The 20984-nt window shown below is 46.3% G+C and overlaps 4 protein-coding genes across 4 annotated transcripts; all 4 read right to left on the bottom strand.

Moving 5' to 3' along the window:
• Positions 1-3628: 3628 nt before the first annotated feature.
• Positions 3629-5068, bottom strand: HETIRDRAFT_416874 (uncharacterized protein; the record flags this gene model as incomplete). Its single annotated transcript, XM_009546835.1, has 1 exon — positions 3629-5068. One exon carries the CDS (start codon positions 5066-5068, stop codon positions 3629-3631), a length of 1440 nt encoding a protein of 479 aa, XP_009545130.1.
• Positions 5069-8603: 3535 nt separating this feature from the next.
• HETIRDRAFT_24630 (uncharacterized protein) lies at positions 8604-8891 on the bottom strand (the record flags this gene model as incomplete). Its single annotated transcript, XM_009546315.1, has 1 exon — positions 8604-8891. A coding segment is annotated over one exon (288 nt), but the record flags the coding sequence as incomplete, so codon positions are not given.
• A 158-nt stretch (positions 8892-9049) lies between these two features.
• Positions 9050-10270, bottom strand: HETIRDRAFT_163229 (uncharacterized protein; the record flags this gene model as incomplete). Its single annotated transcript, XM_009546834.1, has 1 exon — positions 9050-10270. The coding sequence occupies one exon, from the start codon at positions 10268-10270 to the stop codon at positions 9050-9052; it is 1221 nt and encodes a 406-aa protein (XP_009545129.1).
• Positions 10271-16854: 6584 nt separating this feature from the next.
• oxd1 (CUPIN, Germin, oxalate decarboxylase) lies at positions 16855-19083 on the bottom strand (the record flags this gene model as incomplete). Its single annotated transcript, XM_009546343.1, has 16 exons — positions 16855-16962; positions 17015-17043; positions 17102-17161; positions 17214-17311; positions 17362-17396; positions 17453-17655; positions 17711-17822; positions 17885-17926; positions 17979-18068; positions 18127-18183; positions 18237-18254; positions 18310-18337; positions 18392-18434; positions 18487-18510; positions 18576-18649; positions 18704-19083. The coding sequence occupies 16 exons, from the start codon at positions 19081-19083 to the stop codon at positions 16855-16857; spliced, it is 1401 nt and encodes a 466-aa protein (XP_009544638.1).
• Positions 19084-20984: the final 1901 nt, after the last annotated feature.

Here is a 20984-nt window from a genome sequence, read left to right as displayed (position 1 = left end):
GCGTTAGTGAGGTGGCGGCGAAAGCGGTCTCGGGGGTGATGGGTGGTGGTGTAGGGGGCTGATCGTTTGTCGTCGGGCGGCCGATCGTATCCAGGTAATAGAGACTTCCGACGAGAGACCCGGATCCGATTCGTTTGTGATCCTTGTTCAGCAGGACGACTTTGCCCCCTCCGAAAACAGCTGATCCCCCGGCGCGGTCGAGCTTGCTCACGCTAAGTAGATTCTCTGTTGCGTCGGGCGTGTGCAGCACGTTACGCAGCCGCACCGAGTCTACCCGCTTGCCGGCTTGCCCAGTCGAAATGGTGACGGAGCCTGTGCCGGCGGCGCGCATTGTGTGGCCCTTCTTGGCCGTTTCAATCGTGCGCTCGCCTGGCGAGTATTCGGCGAACATCTCCTCCCGCTTTGCAACATGGGATGATGATCCCGAGTCAACGACCCAGGTGTTTGACTTGGTGTTCGTCGTGAGGGCTTGTTCGGGCGGCAAAGAGAAGTTAAAGAGCGACGCCTCGCGCTCGCTCGCTGGATTGGACTGATCTTTGTTTACAGGTCTTCCCCTACTGCTGCCTGTGGGGCAGTCGCGTGCGTAATGCCCTAGCTGGTGGCAGTTGTAGCACTTGACTTGTCTCCCGCTGCTGCCGCCTTTACTTTTGCCTCGGCCCCCACCACGATGCTTTCCGTGTCCTTTTCCCCTGTCTCTCCCTCTTCCACGTGCGTTATCGCCCATCCGCAGGGCGACGTTTCCGCTGTTTGCTTCGGTGCCATCGCGGACTCGGCGGTGTTGGTCTTCCAGCATGATACGGGCGATCAATTGCTCGGACGTAACCTTGGACGTGTCGGTGATGGAACTGATGAGGGAGTCGTAATCGGAGGTAAGGGAGGTGATGATCCGGTGAACGAGGATTTTGTCCTCGAGTGGGGAGCCGACGGCGACGGCTTCGTTGTAGAGGTCCTGTAGTAGGTCCAGGTGGAGCTTCACGTCCTGGCCGGGGGACATGCGGACTGAGTAGAACTGTGATTTGACTAGTGACTGATTGAGGGAATTCTGCTCAGCGAAGAGCGTGCGGAGGATCTCCCACATCGAGTGCGCCGACTTTGCCTTCATGATTGAAATTACCAGTGCATCCTCGACGTAGAGGGCAATCTGCGCCCTCGCCTTTGCGTCTCTCTCCTTCCACAATGGTAGGGCTGGGTTGTCGGTAGGTGGCGTCGTGACGGTATCGCCGCCAACGACGTTCCAAATTCCGCGTGCCTCCAGTACTCTCTCCATCTTAAAAGCCCAAAGGCCGTAACTCTTTCGGTCCTTCAACTTTGGCTCAATGGGGATGACTGAGTTTGTGGTTGTGGCCATCTTGGATCGGCTTCGATGTGGGAAGATCTTGTACGATCAGTGAGCGTGCTTCTGGGGATTCGTTAGGCAAATGCAGGGCCCATAACCTGTCAGAAGTCTGCACGATAATCCTCAGCGTATGAACAGAAGACGCTATGTATGTATTAGTGTACCTGCACGATAATCCTAGGATGATACGTTAGGATACAATAAGACTACCAGGGCGCGCAGGATACTCACCTCAGCGTATGAACAGAAGACGCTGAGGTGTCACGGTAACGGTACGGTCACATAAGTAACGAAGTCCGGAAAATACCGTATCGTAAGTACAGTGCTGGTGGGCTAACTTCTAACAGTTTACCATCATTTCGGACGTTTATCAGCGTCGTTCTCATCAAGGACAACGTTGATGATGATCCCTATACTAAAAGGGACGAATAGTTTAACGTCATCTCGGATGGTTGATGACCAAGGTCATGGTCAACAACCACAACTCCTATTCGGTAAGGAGCACGTAGTTTAATGTCATTGCGGACGATTGGCAGCATGGTGGCCAATCCACAACTCCTATGCGGTAAGGAGCAAATAGTTTACCATCATTGCGGACGCATTGGTGTCCAGGGGATTGGACATCAATGACAACCCCTAGGTCCAGGGGCACTAGTTTAACGTCGTCGCGGACGCGCGGTATCTTGTCAAGATTGCCACGCACAATCCCTATACTTGAAGGGACAAGTAGTTTAGCGTCATTTCGGATGCTCGTAGTTTACCGTCGTTGCGGACGTCGACACCATTTTCATACTAAAAATGGCCTCGAACAATCCCTAGGGTCAAGGGACGGTAGTTTATCGTTGTTTCGGACGTCTCGTAGTTTATCGTCATTGCGGACGGATGGACATCTGGTCGAGATATCCATTACAATCCTCATTCTTGAGAGGACAATAGTTTAATGTCATTTCGGACAGTTGTTTCGCCACAAATATTGTGGAAAAACAATGCTTAGTTTAACGTCATCCCGGACGCTGCGTAGTTTATCGTCGTTGCGGACGAATGGCGGAATAGACTTCTCCGTATGAGTGGCCCACTCTTGTCGTTCTTCCGCTATGTGGGCCAGATGAGAGTCGCATGATCTAGTCCCTTCCTACTAGATCTTCGACTCGAGACACGTGTCCTAGTTGCCTCCTGACTAGGTCTTGGAGTGGAATTTCTTGTACTTCGACTCCAGGACTAGACTGAGCACTCCATGAAGAGATGCTTGCTCTTCCATGTCCCCAGACCCCTCGCTTGGAATTTGAACCAAGTCGACCCAATATTCTTTTACCGAAGAGCGAGTGAATATCGAAGCGCTTCGACCTCTTACAGGCAGGGTTCTGCGACGCGGATCCTCCCGAAAATCCGCGCTTCACCAGAATGCAACCACGCTCCTTGGGTCAATGGTAGTTTTACGTCATCTCGGACGAGGGTATTTTTCCATCGTTTCGGACGAGGACTAGTTTAACGTCATTGCGGACCCTAGTAGTTTATAGTCATTGCGGACCAAGCCTTTAGTAGTTTTACATCGTTCTGGATGTATTTTATGGCCTCGCATTCCTTGTAGGAAGACTTGTGAAGTAGAGGTGGCCCGCTCTCTACATCATCTCATGCGCCAGCTGTAGGATCCCCTAATGCGGAAACGATCCTGTAAAACGGGAGATCCAAAGTGGGATGTCCCGAAACACCAGTCAGACCTTGACTGTGAGGGTTCACTTAACAAGTTGTGCATCATAATTTCTTGACTCGGACTTGCAACCGGTTATGTATGGGCACTTCGCTGTACCAAGGCAAAGAGCCGGCTTGTCGACACCTACGAGTAGAGTATATGTCATGTAGAGGGTTCCCTAATGCGGAAAAAACCCTGTAAAACTGAGGATCCAAATGGGACGCTCGATGCATCTGTCAGATTAACTCCTTGACAGCGAGGATGTAGAAGGGTTCTACCGTAGGTCATACGTGGAATTATTGCCCGCTGTTGTCCTTGATTCGTACCATCATTTGAACCTAGGACGAATGGTCAGGTACTTCCCCTGCCTTCTTATCTTTTCACAGTTTTAAGACATGCAGGTCCGATAGTTTAGATGTCATTCCGGATGTGGGTAGTTTAACGTCTCTTTCGGACGAGGTCGTACAGTTTAACGTCTTGAGGGACGATCCTAGTTTTACGTCGTTGCGGACGATGATAGTTTAAGGTCATTTCGGACCCTCTATTGGGGAAGGAGTTCCTCAACTTCCTTACCCCCTCTCTCGCTCCGCAGCTGGCCCTCTCTAGTAGTCATAGGGTCCTTGGTACCCATCGCCCCCTTCATCTGGTCGATAGTAAGGGTCGGCGTCGTCATAATTTCCCGGATCGTCTAGCGCATCCCATGCGTCGAGCTCAGATCGAGTCCAAGAGCGATTTCTTCTAGCCTCCAAATCAGCGCGGCGAGTTCTGCGACTACTTTGGTTATTCTGTCCCTCGTCTGTACGAAATCGAGTACTAGGAGGAGGCGTTCCAAGCCGGTGTCGAACACTCCCGCCAGTAGTTGTTCCGCGGCGGAGGGTTGCCTGGGTTCCTCGACTCCTTCTTCCTTCGTTTCTTCGATAGACGGGTGGTTCCTCCTCATTGGTACCCCCATGGGATAAGGGAAAATTTCGTACCCGGTGAGAGGAGGATCCCGTGGGATTGCTATGCGCGGTATGATTTTCTCGTTGCCTCAGTGAGGGGCGTTCCACGACCATGTGCGGAGTCCTTCTTGGATTTGGTACAGGCGTGGAACGTTCTCTGGGACGTGGTACATTCCAGACGACGACGCGAAAAGGGTTGGTTCTACTTGGTTGGACGGCGCCCAATTCTCCGGTGAAGAGGAGAGCTGGAAGGAGCTCTCTGTTGACATACTGGGAGAATTCTTCGGGATGGATGAGGAGAGCTCGTGGTCGCCCATCGTTGTGTTCGTACCAAGAGGCCATGTCAGGATCGGTTTGGAGGGCGAGTCCTCTGATCTGGAGACTAGCACTAGCCAGTCGTCGAGGTATGTCGCTATTCTCGTTTCCGGGTTGCCCTGCAGCGAAGTTAGCAAGTCGTTGTAGGGCCATGGCTGTGGCCATTTGTATTACCACAGAGATGGTGCTTTGCTGGAGGAGCGCGTCCGTGTGTCGCTCCAATTCTCTGGGGTGAGCATCTGTACCAAGGGTAATTCTTCCCATGGAGCGGGGAACCTGTCCACCAGTTGATACTGGCGGAGGTGCAGCTCCCTGTATAACTGGTATCAGTTCAGTTTCTCCATGGCTCGGGAGTTGAGCTGCTGTTCTTGCTCGTAATCCCGAGGGACCTGCAGCTCCAGCGTTCGTCGTGACTGTAGTAGGAGGTGGAACTCCCATTGGTACTTCGTCAGAGCCCGGTAGGTTTCTGTCATCAGGGTTTTCATTCCGTGATGCATCTCGTGGGGCCCCCTGGGGTGACGATCGGCGGATTCTTTCTCTTTCCTTGAATTTGGCGTAATCCTTGGTGTCGTCGTCTGAGAAGTTATTGAGATGTGGAGTAAGGGTGACGACGACGGGCTCTGGGCGGTGAGGACTGGTTCCTCTATCAATTCGTCCAGCATCGCGCTGGTGAGGACTGGTTCCTCTGTCCACTCGTCCGACATCTGGATTGGACACCATAAGGACGACATTGGGGGAGGAGTTTCTGGATGGTGACGAAGCATTGTGGTCTTCGTGAAGGAGCATTTGAGTGAGGGGAAGTGAACTTGAGAGAAGAATGGGGGAAGATGATCCGTTTAGAGCTCTCTGGTTGCTCTTTTATAGGCTTTTTCTCCGCTTTTCAGGGTGTTCCCGGACGAGGTTTGTCAGGGTATTGGTCATGAAACTCTTTCATAGCTTCTTCCGCTGTTCCTTTTAGGAGTGCATGGGGTTCCCAGGTGTTGTCTGCCTCGGGGTATCCCACCCACTTGACCAAATACTTGGTTCCCCGTCCTTGTCTTTTCGAATCCACAATCATTTCCACTTCGTAATGCTCTTCATCATTCAATACCTCCGGTAATGGTCTTGCAAAGTTTTCCCCATGTGCCTCGGTTTCCCTGTACTTGGTGAGGGTTGCGGCATGGAACACCGGGTGGATCCTCCAGTGTTGGGGAATTTGAAGTTTGTATGCCAAGGTTCCTATTTTTGCCAATATTTTGAAAGGTCCATATCTCCTAGGGGCGAGTTTGAATTTTGGATGGGTCGTCTGGATATGGGTTCCTTCTAGCCAGACTTGGTCTCCTTCTTTCCACTGGGGAAGTTTCCTATGGAGATCCCGGTCTTTGGCGTAATTGCTGGCTATTTGTAGGCTGGCTGTGGCTTCTTCCTGGACTTCTGTGATCACCTTAATACGTTCAGCTACTGCGGGTACCTTTGTCTCCAGTGCAGTGTCGGCTGAATAAGGAGGGTTGAACCCGTAGAGCACTTCGAAAGGGGATTTTCCGGTGGCTGAATGTTTTCGCGTATTGTGCGAGAATTCGGCAAACGGCAGAAGGTCCACCCAGTTATCTTGGTGGTAGTTGCAGAACGTTCTTAGAAACTGTTTGATCTCCTGGTTTACTCGTTCTGTCTCTCCATCCGTTTGGGGATGATAAGCCGTGCTGAGAGCAGCGGTGATTCCTAGCCGCTTCCAGAGTTCTCAGGTAAACTTAGCCGCAAATTGAGGGCCGCGATCGGATACTATTTTGGTCGGCAACCCATGTCGATTGAAAACGTTATTCTGGAAAAGCACGGTTGTTTCTTCTGCTGTGATCGTTTTCTTGCATGGGGTGATGACTATGCCTTTTGACAGACCTTGGTCCACTACCACATTGATCGAGTCGAACCCCTTGCTTTTGGGTAGGTCCGTGACGAAGTCTGTCGAGATGAATTGCCAAGGGACATTGGTAGTTTCCAAAGGATGGATAGGAGGGTGTGTCTTGTGTGTCAAGTTCTTGGTTGATTGACATACAGCACATCTGTCCACATATTCATGAACAAATTTTGTCATGTTTTGCCACCAATAGTGTCATTGTACCATTTCCAGTGTTTTGGCTCTCCCCGGGTGTCCTACTGCGGGTGCGTCATGATGCGTTTTGACAATAAGTCTTCGTATGGCATCATCTTTTGGGACGCATATATGGCCGTTTCGTCTGGTGATTCCGTCTTCGTGTGTCCAATGTCCCAGTAAACCTCTCATTCCTTGTGGCCCTACTTGCAAGAGTTTGGCGAGGGCTACCCTTGTCAGGGCATCGTGTTCCGATTTTGAGAGTCAGATGAGGGAGATGAGGTCTGAGGATGCGATTTCCATGGACTTAATATGCCGTGTCGGGGACGGTTCTACCAGTGTTTCATCAGATTTGTTGAAAAGGTTGGCCGGGAGCAAAATTTGAGCTTTGTTGTCAGATTCCACCCCCTCACTTAGATCTGGACGCCTGGACAGAGCATCGGAATGATTCATTGACCCTGCTTTATAGCTGAGCGTGAAGTCGAATCTGCTCAAATAGAGGCTCCAATGGGCATGTCGTCATGATAGGTCTCGCGCCGTTTGGAAATGTTCCAGATTCTTGTGATCTGTCCAGATCTCAAAAGGGTGTCGTGCACCTTCGAGGTAGTGGTTCCAGTGTTCCAACGCTTTTATGATAGCCAGGAGTTCGCGATCGTGGACGTTGTAATTCCGTTCTGCTGGTGAAAATGACCCGGAAAGGAATGCGACTGGGTGCCAGTCGCCGTCTTTTCCTTCTTGCAGGAGGGTGGCTCCATAAGCAATTAGTGAGGCATCTGTTACTAGTCGATATGGATGCATGGGGTCCGGGTAATTTAGAACGGGTTTACTGATGAACGCCTTTTTTAATCGTTCAAAAGCTTCCTGGCACTTCGAAGTCCAGTTCCATTTTGCATCCTTTTTGGTGAGGTCGTGCAGAGGGCGCACGATAAGGGAGAACTTATCAATGAAACGCCTGTAAAAGTTTCCTAGACCTAAAAAGGAGCGAATATCTCGGACAGTGCATGGGACTGGCCAATCTTGTATAGCGTCCACCTTCGAGTCTTCCATAGCGACATGGTCTTTTGAAATTGTGTATCCCAGATATTGGAGTTTTTCTTTATAAAACTCGCATTTTTCTGGCTTCAAGTAGAGGTCGTTGTCGCGTAAGATCTGGAAAACTTGGTTCAAGACTTGAATATGTTCCGTCATGTTTTTGGAAAAAATGAGGATGTCGTCCATGTATACGGTTATTTTCCGGGCTGTGATAAGTTCTCTGAAGATCATGTTCATCATGGCCTGGAAGGTGGCTGGTGAGTTGGTGAGGCCGAAGAACATCACCATGGGTTCGTAAGAACCCAGCGGAGTAATGAAAGCCGCCTTCCACTCGTCGCCCTTTTTGATTCGTATATTGTTGTATCCCCACCGTACATCCAATTTGCTAAAAATAGTGGCCCCTTTGATCACGTCCAATAGTTCTTGGATTAGTGGAAGGGGGCACACATTTGGGATGGTGTACGAGTTCAAATGGCGGTAGTCCTGTACTGGGCGCAGTTTTCCATCTTTCTTTCCTATAAAGAAAAATGGGGCTGCCGTTTGCGAGGTGGATCGACGGATGGTCCCCTGAGTGAGGTGTTCCTTGATGAATTTCCCTAATTCATCATGTTTCTCTGGGCTCAAGGCGTAGATTTTTGGTACTTGAGGTTTGAAAGTCGGTTTCAGATCTATGGCGTGGTCCCAATAAGTGTGCTCTGGGAGTCGCTGCGACTTTCATTTGCTGAAAATGTCCAAAAATTCGTGATGCGCTTTGGGGACTCTTTCCTTTAGATTGGTGACAACAATTTCGTCCTCCAAGTCCTGGTCGAAGCTGGCAAATCCTGACGGTTCGGGAGCCAGTTTCCGAATAACTGGTTCCTCTATGGCCTGTTTTCCTGAGGTTTTGTATGGGAGATCAGGTTCTCCCCCGTTTGGTGAAAGAGATGGTTTGGCTTGAGCCTTTCGTTTCTCTTCGGCGTATTTCCTTATGTCCTATAGGAGCCATTTCCTTTTGAGGTATGCTCGTAGTTGGACACCAAACGTTCCACTATGATCGCGGAGTCCTACATCTTCCGATAATCTTCGGAGATGTTCTAGGCGCTGTTTTTCGTGCTCGTTAATGCGTGGTTTGTGCCGTGGCTCCACGTCTGATAACCGCCTATTGTTTTGCGGTTCTTCCCTTGCCCTAGTAAACCCATGCGGTTGTTGGCATTTCTGGGGGCACCGATCAAAGTGCACTTCACGTCGCCTCCACTCGATGGAGGGATCGTGGTATTTCAACCAATCTGTTCCCAGGATAAGGTCGTCCTTCCCTAGATTGGAGATAAACATCTGGATGCGCTCAGTATGCGTTCGTCCACTGATGTCCCGAATGGTGAGGTTCACATCCAAGGCGGATCGGATGAGACCTGCTTTATTAATGGTGTCATCGACGTTCCGGACGCGAATGGGGTTGTTGAGTGTATAGGTGGGGAAACGATGTCTCTTGACCCAAGTTTCGTTTACTATAACCCCCTCGCATGCCGAGTCGATGGTCACTTTTGCTCCAGCGTATTGATCCCTGTTTGATACCTTCACGTTCAGGCGTATGGGAGTGATGATATGGTCATTCATTGCTCCGATACGAATACAAGTGCGGGCATCAAACTCGGGTCGTCCTTGACCTCTCTCCTTTGCTGGTGAGGGAGAGGTCAGGAAAAACGCTCCGCGTGTCCCAAGATCACTTCTCTTGCTTCATCTTCTCCTAATTCTCCTAGCACTGCTCCGATTCGAGCAGAATGACTGACGCCTCCGTTTCCCCGTCGTCCGTCAGGTAGCATAATGCGTCGCTGATGGTCTGTCTGGGGTCGTCCGGATGGGGCAGAGTGTGGACGTTCCATCGAAGGACCAGGTTGTGGTACCCGCTGGTTGTTGCGATGAACATTCTCTGTCTCCATTCTCCAATGAATTCCCGCTTGGTTTCCCATAGCGGGTGCGTCGTCTTCTTCTTCCAAATCAACCGCGTGGTTTCTTCTCCCTGTCATACCCAAGCGTCTCTTCGAGTTTCCTCGAACTGGTTGAACGCCTCTACGGGCCGACCAGCAGTTAGCACCAGAATGCCCTAATTTTCCACAGTTAGAGCAGGAGGGGGTCCGCTTGCCGTCAAATTTTCTTTTTTGACTTTTGGCGTTACGCTTCCTGGTAGCGTCGATGTCCATGTCAACCACCTGGTTGTTCATTCTGCGAGGGGCAGTTGTGGAGTTATAACAGACGGCTGGTTGAGTGTGGAAACGATTCAAATAATTGCTGCGAAAGGAGGTGGAGTTGGCGAGGATGGCCTTTTGAGCAGATCTAGCTCTGAGTCGTTCGTCTATTTCACAGGCTGTGTTAATCCAGTCCTGAATGGTGTCCTTTGGCTGAACTTCCTTGTCATATATTTTGTCCATGACACGCGGGTCTAACCCGCGTTGGAAGTAAGGGACTTGCTCCTTGTCGGAGATGTCGGCATCGGCGGCAATGAGAATGAATTGGTTGGAGTATTCATCAACCGTCATTTGTCCTTGGGAGAAGGCCATGAGTGCGCTTCGCGCTTTATTGGTCTTGCCTGTCTCCCTAAATTGGAGCTTGAACTTTGTTAAAAAGTCCCTCCAGGTACCTAGATCAGTGGGAGGGTCCGCTCCTACTGATTTGAGGAGGAAGTTCTCGGCCCAGGCTCCTGCCGTGCCGTATCTCATGCATGAGAGCACAAGGGATATCTTGTCCTGATCGGTCTTATACCGATCGGATTCTGCTGTGAAAAGGAGGCATTGGAGCATGAATTTCTGGGATTTAATGCAGTTGCCTGTGTAGTTGTCTGGGAGTTTGACCTTTCCTCTTCCAGGTTGTACTGTTGCGGAAGGGGGGTCTGTAGAAGTCGAAGCTTGTCCCGACATTTTGGTGAGCGGTTCGTTTTGGGTGTTGATCAGTGTTTGGTCTGGTGAGTCGGAGTCTGACACTGAGGTCGTTTCCTCTTGCTCCAAGTCTTCAGGGATTACCGGCGCCGGTTCCCTGTATTGTGGGGCTAGTTCCCACTGAGCTTCTGTTTCGTTCCAAATATCCTCTTCTTCTGTTCCGTCTTCAAGGGTGAAGTAATAACGCCCGTTTCGGTATGAGCAGTTATTGTAGTTCGGAGGGGCGAATCTGTTATTGTCTTCGTAGACCCAGAAGTCCCCTTCGCGCCAGATAGGGCGATTGTTGTGACGGAGTTGGTTATTTATACGTCTAGTGCCGGGTGGATATTCCTGGCCTAGGTCTTGCTCCAGAGTGTGTGTAGTAACACTTTCTCGATGGGGGTCTATTTCCCCACTGAGTAAGGTTGTGAGAGAGAGTGTGGCAGCAAGCTAGTGCAAGCAAGGTAGGGGCAGAAGAGTCTATTCTAGTGTTACGAACTGCTCGTTCGGTAACCCCAAGAGTAGGAGGTTCTTCCCTAGGTCACTCGTGGAGGATGTGTGGAACGATGGTCTCGACTGTACGTGTAGCACAGGAGCCAGAGATGTATTGCGATGTAGCAATGAGGAGTACTGTAGGAAGACAGTACCAGAACGAAGGTGCTGTGGTAGGAAGACCACAACGAACGAAGAGAATAGACTGAAGAACCTCAGCCTACTCTATGGGCCTTTTATACTACTTTAGGAAATAGGGCGTGAGAATACCGTCTATGTATCCGTAGGTATTCTCTAAGTTGTCTCTCTCAATACGACTACTCTTGTGCTTCTCCGTTCGTCTCCTTCCGGCCAGGAAAGACTAGGAGTTCAATGCCCGGTGTGTGAGTAGTTTGTAAGGTGGCATTCTATGCCCGTCGCAATATGGCTCGTGATACTCGACCAACGATAAGGTGATCCGTTGGGAGTGGATGACCAAGGTTACTATCTGTACCTTGTTTGTACGCCTCACCTTGTGAGGCCGCTTGATATTTATGATGATCATGTCGGTATAGACCGCCGTTAATGCCCAACAGAACGTGATCATAACACTAGCTACCTTCCTAGCCCATAATTTGTTAACTCTGTTAGATTTGAGCCATTCCTACATTATCTAATAAAGCACTAGACTTGTCTCTACTCTCTCATTGCTCTCTAGTCTCTATGACATATAATATAAAGGGCCTGCCACCTTTCATGTTCTTAGTTAGGTACCCCTCAGAGTGGTCTATTGAACTAGAGAAGACAGTCCTGTACTAGCTAAACATTAAGATACCCTCAAAGACTATCTGCTCCATCTCTTTTGAAGATAAAGCAGACAGTGATCCTAACTTTCTCCTATAAGCTCAAAGATAATTCATTATTGGGGCTTTACAATCCAAATAGCCTAGGGAACCCCTTTTTGTATATTAGTGTATGTGATAAGCCCCCAGCTTGATATTAACTAGACACGCTAATTTACTAGGTTCCAGACTTCTAGTGTTTCCAGCATCTCTGGTATGCTAGTACAATTCTAGCCAAAGGCTACAACCACTGTACTAAATGAGCAATGATCACTTGGATCATAAATAACATATAATTACATATTAGAATATTAAGACATTCTCAAAGATCATCTTTTCCATCTCTTCAAAGATAAAGTAGACAATAACCCTGAGTTTCTCCTACAAGCTCAAAGACAATCTATTGTTTTTACCTATTGGAGTCTCATAATTTAAATAGCCTAGAAAACCCTCTTTTAGTACATTGGTGTGCATGATAGGTCTCTAACTTAATAGTATATTAGCTAGACTTAAAGTGATATTCTAACCCATCTTTAGAGAGAACCATACTATTTTGCTTTTTTGGCACTTTCAATGATTAAGAATGTAATATGTCTATAATTTATTTTACTCTATAGATGCTCTTAGATATATCTAAAAATACAGTCTTGAGGAACTATCTAGAGACTAGGCTATTCAAGACATACTATGTTTTTAATTGAAGCATATAAGATATAAGCTTAAAACAAATCATAATAGACTCTTCAGTCACATCAAGTTATCTTTATGTATAATATGTTACATCTCTAGTAAGTGAGTGTTAGAACCATGTCCTAACATTAACTATGCACATGATTTAGAAAGAACATTAGGAGATACCCATGTAATCTGGACATAGACTATGGACTTACTTGATTACTATTAATATGCTTACATATGAATGCTTATAAAGCTTCAGCTTAAAAACTTACTTATGTCAATTATAATCAGTTCCTAGATTTCTAATAATGTGGATAAGCACTTATCCTAGTTACTGCATATAGATATACCACAGACTATGGATTACTAATCATGATTCAAAACTCAATTATCTAGAAGTCCTAATACCTGTCAAGTAGATTAACATTTAGAAGCATAGACCTAATCTTGATCCTATCCTAAATAGTTTGCATATATTAATAGCCAAGATGAGCTTCTAAAAAGTTCAGCTTATTCACTTCATATACAACTCAATCTCTACACTGTGCCTAGCATCTGGCTACCTTTCTAGCTCACATATTATGAACTCTGCCAGATCCAAGGTATTATACTTAGTCTGATAAAGCACTAGATTCATCTCAAAGCCTTTATTACTCTTGAGTCACTACAACATATTAAGAACTTGCTGCTTACCAAATTATCTCTTGAAATCCATCTAAAGTTATCTATTGGATTGGAGAAGACAGCCCTATCTCTAATAAGCATTACCCTATTATTAAAAACCATCTTCTCTATCTATTTAAAAATAAGGTTGACTGTAAACCATACTTTCTTGCACAAGCCCAAAGATGAGCAATAGTCTTTATTTGTTGGACTGTCACTATTCAAATAGCTTAGGGAACCCCTCTTAGTGCCTACAGTATGTGATAAGCCTAGCAGCTTAATAGCAAGAAGTGCTAAAAAGTAAAATAGCGTAGTTCTCTCCAAGAATAAGTCAAAATTTCACCCTAAGTCTAGCTAATATATGATGGTATTAGCCATTTTATGACAAGTCTACAGCATGAAATAAGATTGCCTAAGACTCCTTCAAAAGTGGTTATTTGGCCATAATAATGTACAGAAAGGGCCTTTAATATAAACCCTTTTAACTGGTCAGAGCACTTTTTCAAAATTCTTAAGAATTCTTGGCAGGGACTTTTCCCCATAAATTTCGCCATTTGTCATATTATATAATATGTGACAGTAACAGCAAATATTTAGAATAATTGTACAATTTCTATCATTGTTTAGCTATAATATATATACTATAGACTACTTCTTATGCTTCTCAGTTTAAATAAAGAATCTAGTCATTGCAATAAAGAAGAAAGCATCTAATTATCATAATAAATACAAAGATGTTGAGTCTTCAAGATGATTTTTGCCATTTTTTAGGTTTAGGATTAGACTTTTTTCCTATTCTTGAAGATAGCAGATTTGTTCTAAAACTAGTTTTTCTAAGTCCAAAAATCTGGATGCTATGACAAAAATTAATTAATTATAGTATGACATAAGGTGGCTAATGCCACCATACTCATACATTATTTACTACCTAAGTGATCGTTGCTTATTTGGTACAGTAGTTATAGTTCTTGGCTACTATACAAGGAATTGTTAGTTCAACTCTTGCTATAGTCTTCTCTATTTTACCACATTTAGTCAACTCTAGCTCAAGTCATACTAGCATGCTACAGTGCCAGACAAGCAAAGTCGACAATTTTAGTCAACTAATTTTCCCACCCTCCGGAACCACCAGAATTGATGCACATTTGATAGACGAGCATTTTGAGCTCCTTATGAGTAAAATCCCATGAGCCAATCTTACGTGGATTACATTTTATTGATTTTGGCCCTTAAAAAATTGGCCAACCCCCAAATTAAATGGTAGGGCCTCAGAAATAGCATCAATCAACTCCATTTTTTTATCTGAGTTCAATGGTACTCTTAAATAGTCCCAAAAAAAATTACTAGGGCTGTAATGGTGGTGCATTTTCAAACCAAGACACACTAAACTACCAACTTATGTAGTATTCAAAGCATCCCCAAGGGCACCCTCCAAGAAAGAAATATACATCAAAAATTCAGCATCTTCACAAAAAATCGATCCACTCAAGAAACTCACCTGAATTTGAGTCAGACACCAAAGAAGACATGAAGGATATTGATCTTGATAATCCATAAGACAGAGACTAGCTCTTATCTATGAAAAACCTGATGAGTTCTCAAAAAAGTACATTATAATCAATACTGGATGGACCATAAATAGCAGGTCTACATAAATCACACTCACATAGTCCTATTATCAACAACAAGTTGGTGCATATGCAGCAATGCCTGGAGTGGAAGTGAGTGTGAGAGGGCCAGACAAAGTTCAATAGTTATTTCTTAGTAAGCAAGATAACAACCAAGAATGGCAAGGCAAAGGGATTGCAGCAGACTCTTACAAAATGTAGCTTTGATGTCTACACAATAAAGGCTAAGTGTTTTCCAATTTGTCCTTTTAAGAATGACACTTGCATATAGCCTGACTCTTGGGCAGGCAGGATGATTTTTTTTTCAAGAATCCCTTCTTGAGCAGACTTTAAAAGCTCAAGGTCACATTTGCATCTTTCTTCTAAAGTTCCATTGTGAGCTTGATCCTATTGAGATAGTCAGTCTCTTCAGTCTTTTTTTTTATGGCATGTTCATATTATTCAGTACTGGGGCTGATGCAAGCATTAGTACTATAAAATTTACAAAGTCAAATTTGAGGATGCAAAGAAAGTGGCACAGCAATGCCTCAATAAGTGTCCTGTCAAGGTGATTCACCAATTTTTTAATCAATCATAGTGGTTTATGGATACATATCATAAGGGGCTTATAGGGAAAGTGGTGGAGTAGGCTGTATGCAAACAGAAGTCACACAGAAGGGTTGGGCAGTGCACAATGATGTCTGTTGATACAATGCTAACCTGAGATTGACTCAGATTGACTCTGATGCCATTTTAGGCCTAATTACATTTTATGTTTTTTTGCCCAAAAAATTGGCCACCCCCATTTTACCGTGGGAACTTCCATAAAGGGCATTTTTTGACTCCTTTTGCTTCCCTGAGTCCGAATCTGAACTTAGTTTGTCCTAAAATAATTCTGCCTAGGGAGTTAGCAAAATTGTTGACTTTGCCTATTTGGCACTGTAGAAATGCTAAAATACACCTTTTTAGAATATCCAGTGAATCTACTAGAAAACTGGGAACTTGTATACTAAAATAGCTGGAAAGTACCTATATAAGGTAATTCTAGTATTTTAGACACAATAGGGAAAGTACTGATGAAAGTAGACTACTTCCAAATCAACCCCCTTTGTAGGTAGTAGGTGTTTTGGCCTGAATTTAATATGTTTTCTGCTTTCCAACTATTATATGTAAACAGCATAATGAAATAATAACATTTGACTTATGTGTCCTAACCCAACTGGTCACATGCTTTGTGTGATGTAACATGATGTACACTCGCACAATCAATAGACTTGAACTCCTCTCTTTAAAAACACTATACTCTCTAAAAGCACTTACACAATTAATAGCTAATAACAGTTGGTCAACTCTTACAAGGCTTGCTAATCTCAAAAAAATCTTATATGGCCTAGTTCCTTGGCCTATTGGCCCTTATGACTGGCAATTTACATCTGCTACTTGGTCACATAATGCCAATGGCTGTCTGATCAACTTGGTATCTTTTCTAGTTTATTGTCTCCTTTCTCTTTCTTTAAGGTTTTCTTAGGTTCTGCAAATAAATAGTGGAGGAACTTTCTGAGGGTCTATCATGCCTTCCCAATCTTAGCCAAAATATCATTAAGCTTTTGGCCATTTATTTGTCATTCTGCATACACACAAGTCATGTGTAGTTATAGCAGAGTTAGACCTGCTACATTTGGACATAGTGTGATATTTTTAGGGGGATTTGGATGTTAATTAGCCCCTTGATAGAATGGAGAGAGATCCAAGGAAGCAATGGGTAGATTCCTTCTAGGATAGTAGAATGGGGGATGCATGTTTATATGTCCCAAACATGTTTTTATCTCTCCACTTTGAGTCTTAGCTTTGTATGATAATCATGCTGACACATTTGTCAAAGAGCTGATGCATGATGTATTATTAAGCACGGCATGGCTCGGCATGGGCTCGAAAACCCTTGACCGCGCTCGGTTAATGCCGAAATCGGTACTACCTGCGAGACCTTATACACAGAACGACTATCTTCTGTGTAAGGTCAGCCACGGAGACTACGATGGAAGCAACGGGTCGGAACTCATCATTTTATACGAAGCACCGGGGGTGTACTCATTTCATATGTTTTCCGTTATCTTATCATAGTAGGAGTCAGCCCCTCAACACGGCGATAGGTAGGAGCCTAGGAGAATCTCGGAGATGAGGCTGACTTTCCAGAAAAATCAAATGGAAATCACTCTGCCTAAATCATCACGACTACATAATTCATTGCGAGGGACGAAGATACATAAGCCTTATACTGCAACACAATCAGACTCAATGCACACCAAACAATCATCGACCATCTGCATCACGAGGGACCAACAACCGTTTGTTTCGTCTTCTTCAAAGTTGCAATCGTAGCATCAGAGAGGCCGAGATGAGCTTTGACTAGCTCGGGCGGAGTGAGAGCAAGCCACTGCAAAATATGATAAGGAAAAGTGTAGGGGCAGGGGCGCAACGGCTCTCACCTGGCTCAGGCTGACATCCTGGAATCGATCTACATAAAGCGGGGCCCCATTAATTCAAATCCTATGTACGTAACGGTGTGTGCTTACCCGTCTTGAAGATCTCAAGGTAGTGCAAGGTCGTATTACCAATATTCTCGACATAATGCCCTGAATATATATTGTGAGCAATGACCGCAATGCTAATTGAATTGTGGCCGACCGAAAGATGCAGGAACATATCCAATATCGCCAGCTTGATAATCAAATGTCCGTGCGTTGCTTTGTGATGCAAAGATTGTCATGCGAGCATCGCCTTCACTACACAACTTGTGAAAACGACGTATATTGAAAATGTCAAAAGACGCAACATGAAATAAGTCCATTCATCCTGAGTAGGATGCCACTAAGTAGCCAAGATGTCAGTCAGGGTGCCACTATCAAGGGTAGAATGTAGCTTACGTGTAACTCCCTCATAGCTCCAGGTTCAACAGTGACGTCCGCAGCAGCGATGGTCGTTGAGATAGGGAAAGTCGTCGAATCCACAATCTTAACAGTTCCACCTGATAATTGGGTGGCATTGATCTTGGACATGGCGAAAGAGAAGGCATTTGGAACCTGGCCTTGCGGATCTGAGACGGCGGTAGCATCCGAAGATGGAACCGCTAGAGAAGCGACGTCGGATACAGTGACTAGATACGGATTGTTGCATTCTCATACCAGCGGGGAAAATGTATAGCTCCCTTCCAGGGATATCATCAAACGCCGAAATGTCAGTCTGGAAGTTCTTAGCGATGACCTCCTTTGGGACATGCGCAAGCCAATCGGTCAGCTGAGATGTCCAAGTTAGCACAAGAAAATACAGATACAGCATCCGAAAATGAGAAACTGTACCAGAAAGGTAGCGTCTTCGCTAAAAGCACCATCATCGAAAACCTGTGGGTGCAGATGTGTACGCGTATCGCGTATCAAAGATAACACGACAGACCAGCAGGAACTCGGTTCCCTCAGCCGAGTCATTCGTCGCTTGAAGGGAGTGCGGAATGCCCGGAGGGAAGTACCAAAGGTCACCTGCGTTCTATGTTATCCGAAGGACATTAATGTATAATCTGTGGTCAAAAGTAGAAAATGTTTACCACGGTGGCCAGATAGTTCTTCCCGTCTTGATCAACGGCCGTAACTTGAGTCGAGCCCTGCCCGAGAAGATTCAGAACTCGAAGCAGCCGGCGTAGTCAAAGAGATCTACCTTGATGACATAGGACCACTGAGAAAGCTGACATCAGACTCCTCGGTTATACAAAAGGCACTTATACACATACTTCGGATGTCTTGTGCCAATGTAGCTCCCTTGAACAAACATTTCAAAATAGGAGAACGTCAGCGCTTAGGATCTCTACGTACCGAACAGCGCCGGGTTCAAGTCGCATGTCAACTCCGGCCATCTCTGCGATTCGTTAGCGATCAAACAGTGACTGGTACAACTTTGAATAACGAACGCGTGGCAATTGGCATATTCTCGACTGAATTGCACGAGGGTTGTGAGCGTCACCACGTCATAAGGCATCTCGCTCTGGAATGAGCTCACTGTTTTGCTGCCTTGCCCAGCCTCCAGTCTGGATCCGATTGTGACTAAGACCGAAAGGCCACTTCGCATTCGACCTGGGATTGAATCATCAATAAATAGCCATGCATACAAACATACCAAGTACTCACACGTCACCATTGTCCGTGGTGGGGGGTGCAAGAAAGTCAGGATTCTGCCTATCGATTTGCACATTCTGAGGACCGATAACAGTGCTGCCGAGTGTGCCACGTTGAGCTTCAGGCTGGACGTCTGCGCCCGGGGAGAAGATGACAGTGTTTGGGTCGTCACTCGCAAAAGGAACCGTCGGGCTTGGGCTAGCTGCTGACGCGTCCGACGTCGCACTGGGTGGTCCAGAGACCGACGCGGTCGAATCAGTCGAGTTGGATACGGATACCGGCGATGCCAAAGCGGTACTAGATGTCGCTGCAGACGGGTTGCTCGCAGGTGCCGCAGAGACAGAGATAGCGAGCAATACTGCGCATAGTAGAGAATTTGCAAATCGATGCATGCTGGTCAAACTGTGGAAGACGGTATCTTGAATTGTCCTGTGAAACACAAGCTGCTATTTTATACCTGAGCGAGGGATGCCTATGTCATCACACGAAGAGGCTGGTTTAGAATTCGTACGCGCATCTCGTTCCAAATGGGAACGCGCCGGGACGGATCGTTCAGGGACAACTGGATGCCGCTGGTAACTTTCTCCACATGTGTGTGTGCTCCCGTTCGTGTCCGGGTCCTGGTGGTAGCGTATTCTTCGTTTGTAGGGTAGCGGTCTCGCGGACGAGGTAGGAACTGGTAGGAATTACGACAAATGAAAGCCCGGATCACGGCTAAGGGAATGCGCCGAGACCCTCCGAGTCACGCATTGAGAAATTATGTAAGTAAGGATGTGCAAGATTATTATATTATATTCGAGCCATCGTTTTTTTACGTATTTTCTGCCACAATAATTTTTGGCATGAACCCAACGGACGCGGCACAGGACCTAGAGAATGACGAAAAAGGGTCAACAAAGACGCACGAAGCGATGACCATCCGAAAACTACATCAAGGTGACTGTCGGCACCGATGGATGAAGACGGTTGTTCTCCATGGTTCACCGAAGAGTATACCCGTCTCTTTCCGCTCTTCTCAGAAATTGGCCGCTCACAGTGACGAACCTGGATGATCCGAAATCGAATCTCAGCAGTGCGTTGGTAGTCATGGAGCTGTAGAAGGCAAACCTACAGCCTGATCATCATTACTGTTTTTTGAGGGGGAAAAATCAGTCGAAATTACCCCTTACAATTCCATAGCACTCGTGTACTCACATTCAATGAAGACTGCACGGCACAAGACAAAAAATCTCAGCACATTTCACGACTGGCAAGGGTTTTATCGAGTCACCACCTATCTGACGAGGAAATTCCGGATCAATCATACACCATCGCGGGAACAGGAACCTTGAGGCTGCGGAGCATCGAAGCTTGAGGAAGCGGAATTCGAAGAAACGGTGTACACAAAGGCACATTCAGTTCTCAATTGACCCAGGGACGGCGGTCCTGAGGGAAAAAGGAATCTATGTCTGAAAGAGTAATGTCTATGTTTGTTAAAGATGAGACATACGCTTTTCGGATGACTGATCTTCGCTATTGAATCAGACGGCCGCCGGTACCGCGATACGTCGCTGTGCATGATCCGATATGTGTTTATTAGAGGAAGTGGCGCACAACGTTCCGAAAGAGACCAGGACATGAGCGCGTGAGCGCTTCAAGGCGGGGTTCCTCAAGACTTTGAGGTTACCTTTACGGCCAGAATTATTGCTAAGGGCTGGCTAAAAATGGGCCTGGTTTCGCTAGAAGATGATAAACTTAGAATTGACAACGTCAGCGGAACTTCAGGCCACGTAAGTCATCAGCGCGCAGCGGCGTATCGCACACAAAAGAAGAGAAGGTGAGCAATCGGCAGTTCAGGGCATCTGCATGTAGTAAAATATTGGTGAATAGAGAAAACGAGAGAAAAGCGAACCAACTTGCGTACCATGAGATCATGTGTTCCAAGAGGGATTCCAAAGGCATCATAGCTTGCGCGGCGTTGGATGTGTCCATATAACGACTGGTTGGACGGAGGCTGAGCGCTTGCTCAAAATGTTTTTTAAACTCAGTTGCGTCTCGGAGACACTTAAAATATGCAACAAATTGCGAAGGTACAAACATAGGCGAATCGTCCTCTCGAGGCGCACAACGGTCGAACGCCTAAAGTCGTCTCAATAAAAACCGAAACTTGATCAATTGTTCTGAGAGTCGGGAATCGGCTGGATGTGTGGGCATTGATTTTCGTAATACTGACTGAATTGGCGTGTACGACAACTGGTCGTATGAGTCGAAGTTACAAAGAGGAGAGCCTCTGTGGATGTCGAAGGACGTTGGC

The sequence above is a fragment of the Heterobasidion irregulare genome (assembly GCF_000320585.1).
Source record: "Heterobasidion irregulare TC 32-1 unplaced genomic scaffold scaffold_04, whole genome shotgun sequence".
NCBI classification, from domain to species: domain Eukaryota; kingdom Fungi; phylum Basidiomycota; class Agaricomycetes; order Russulales; family Bondarzewiaceae; genus Heterobasidion; species Heterobasidion irregulare.
Note: the sequence above shows the minus strand (reverse complement) of the source record. Positions and strands in the feature narration are given on the sequence as shown.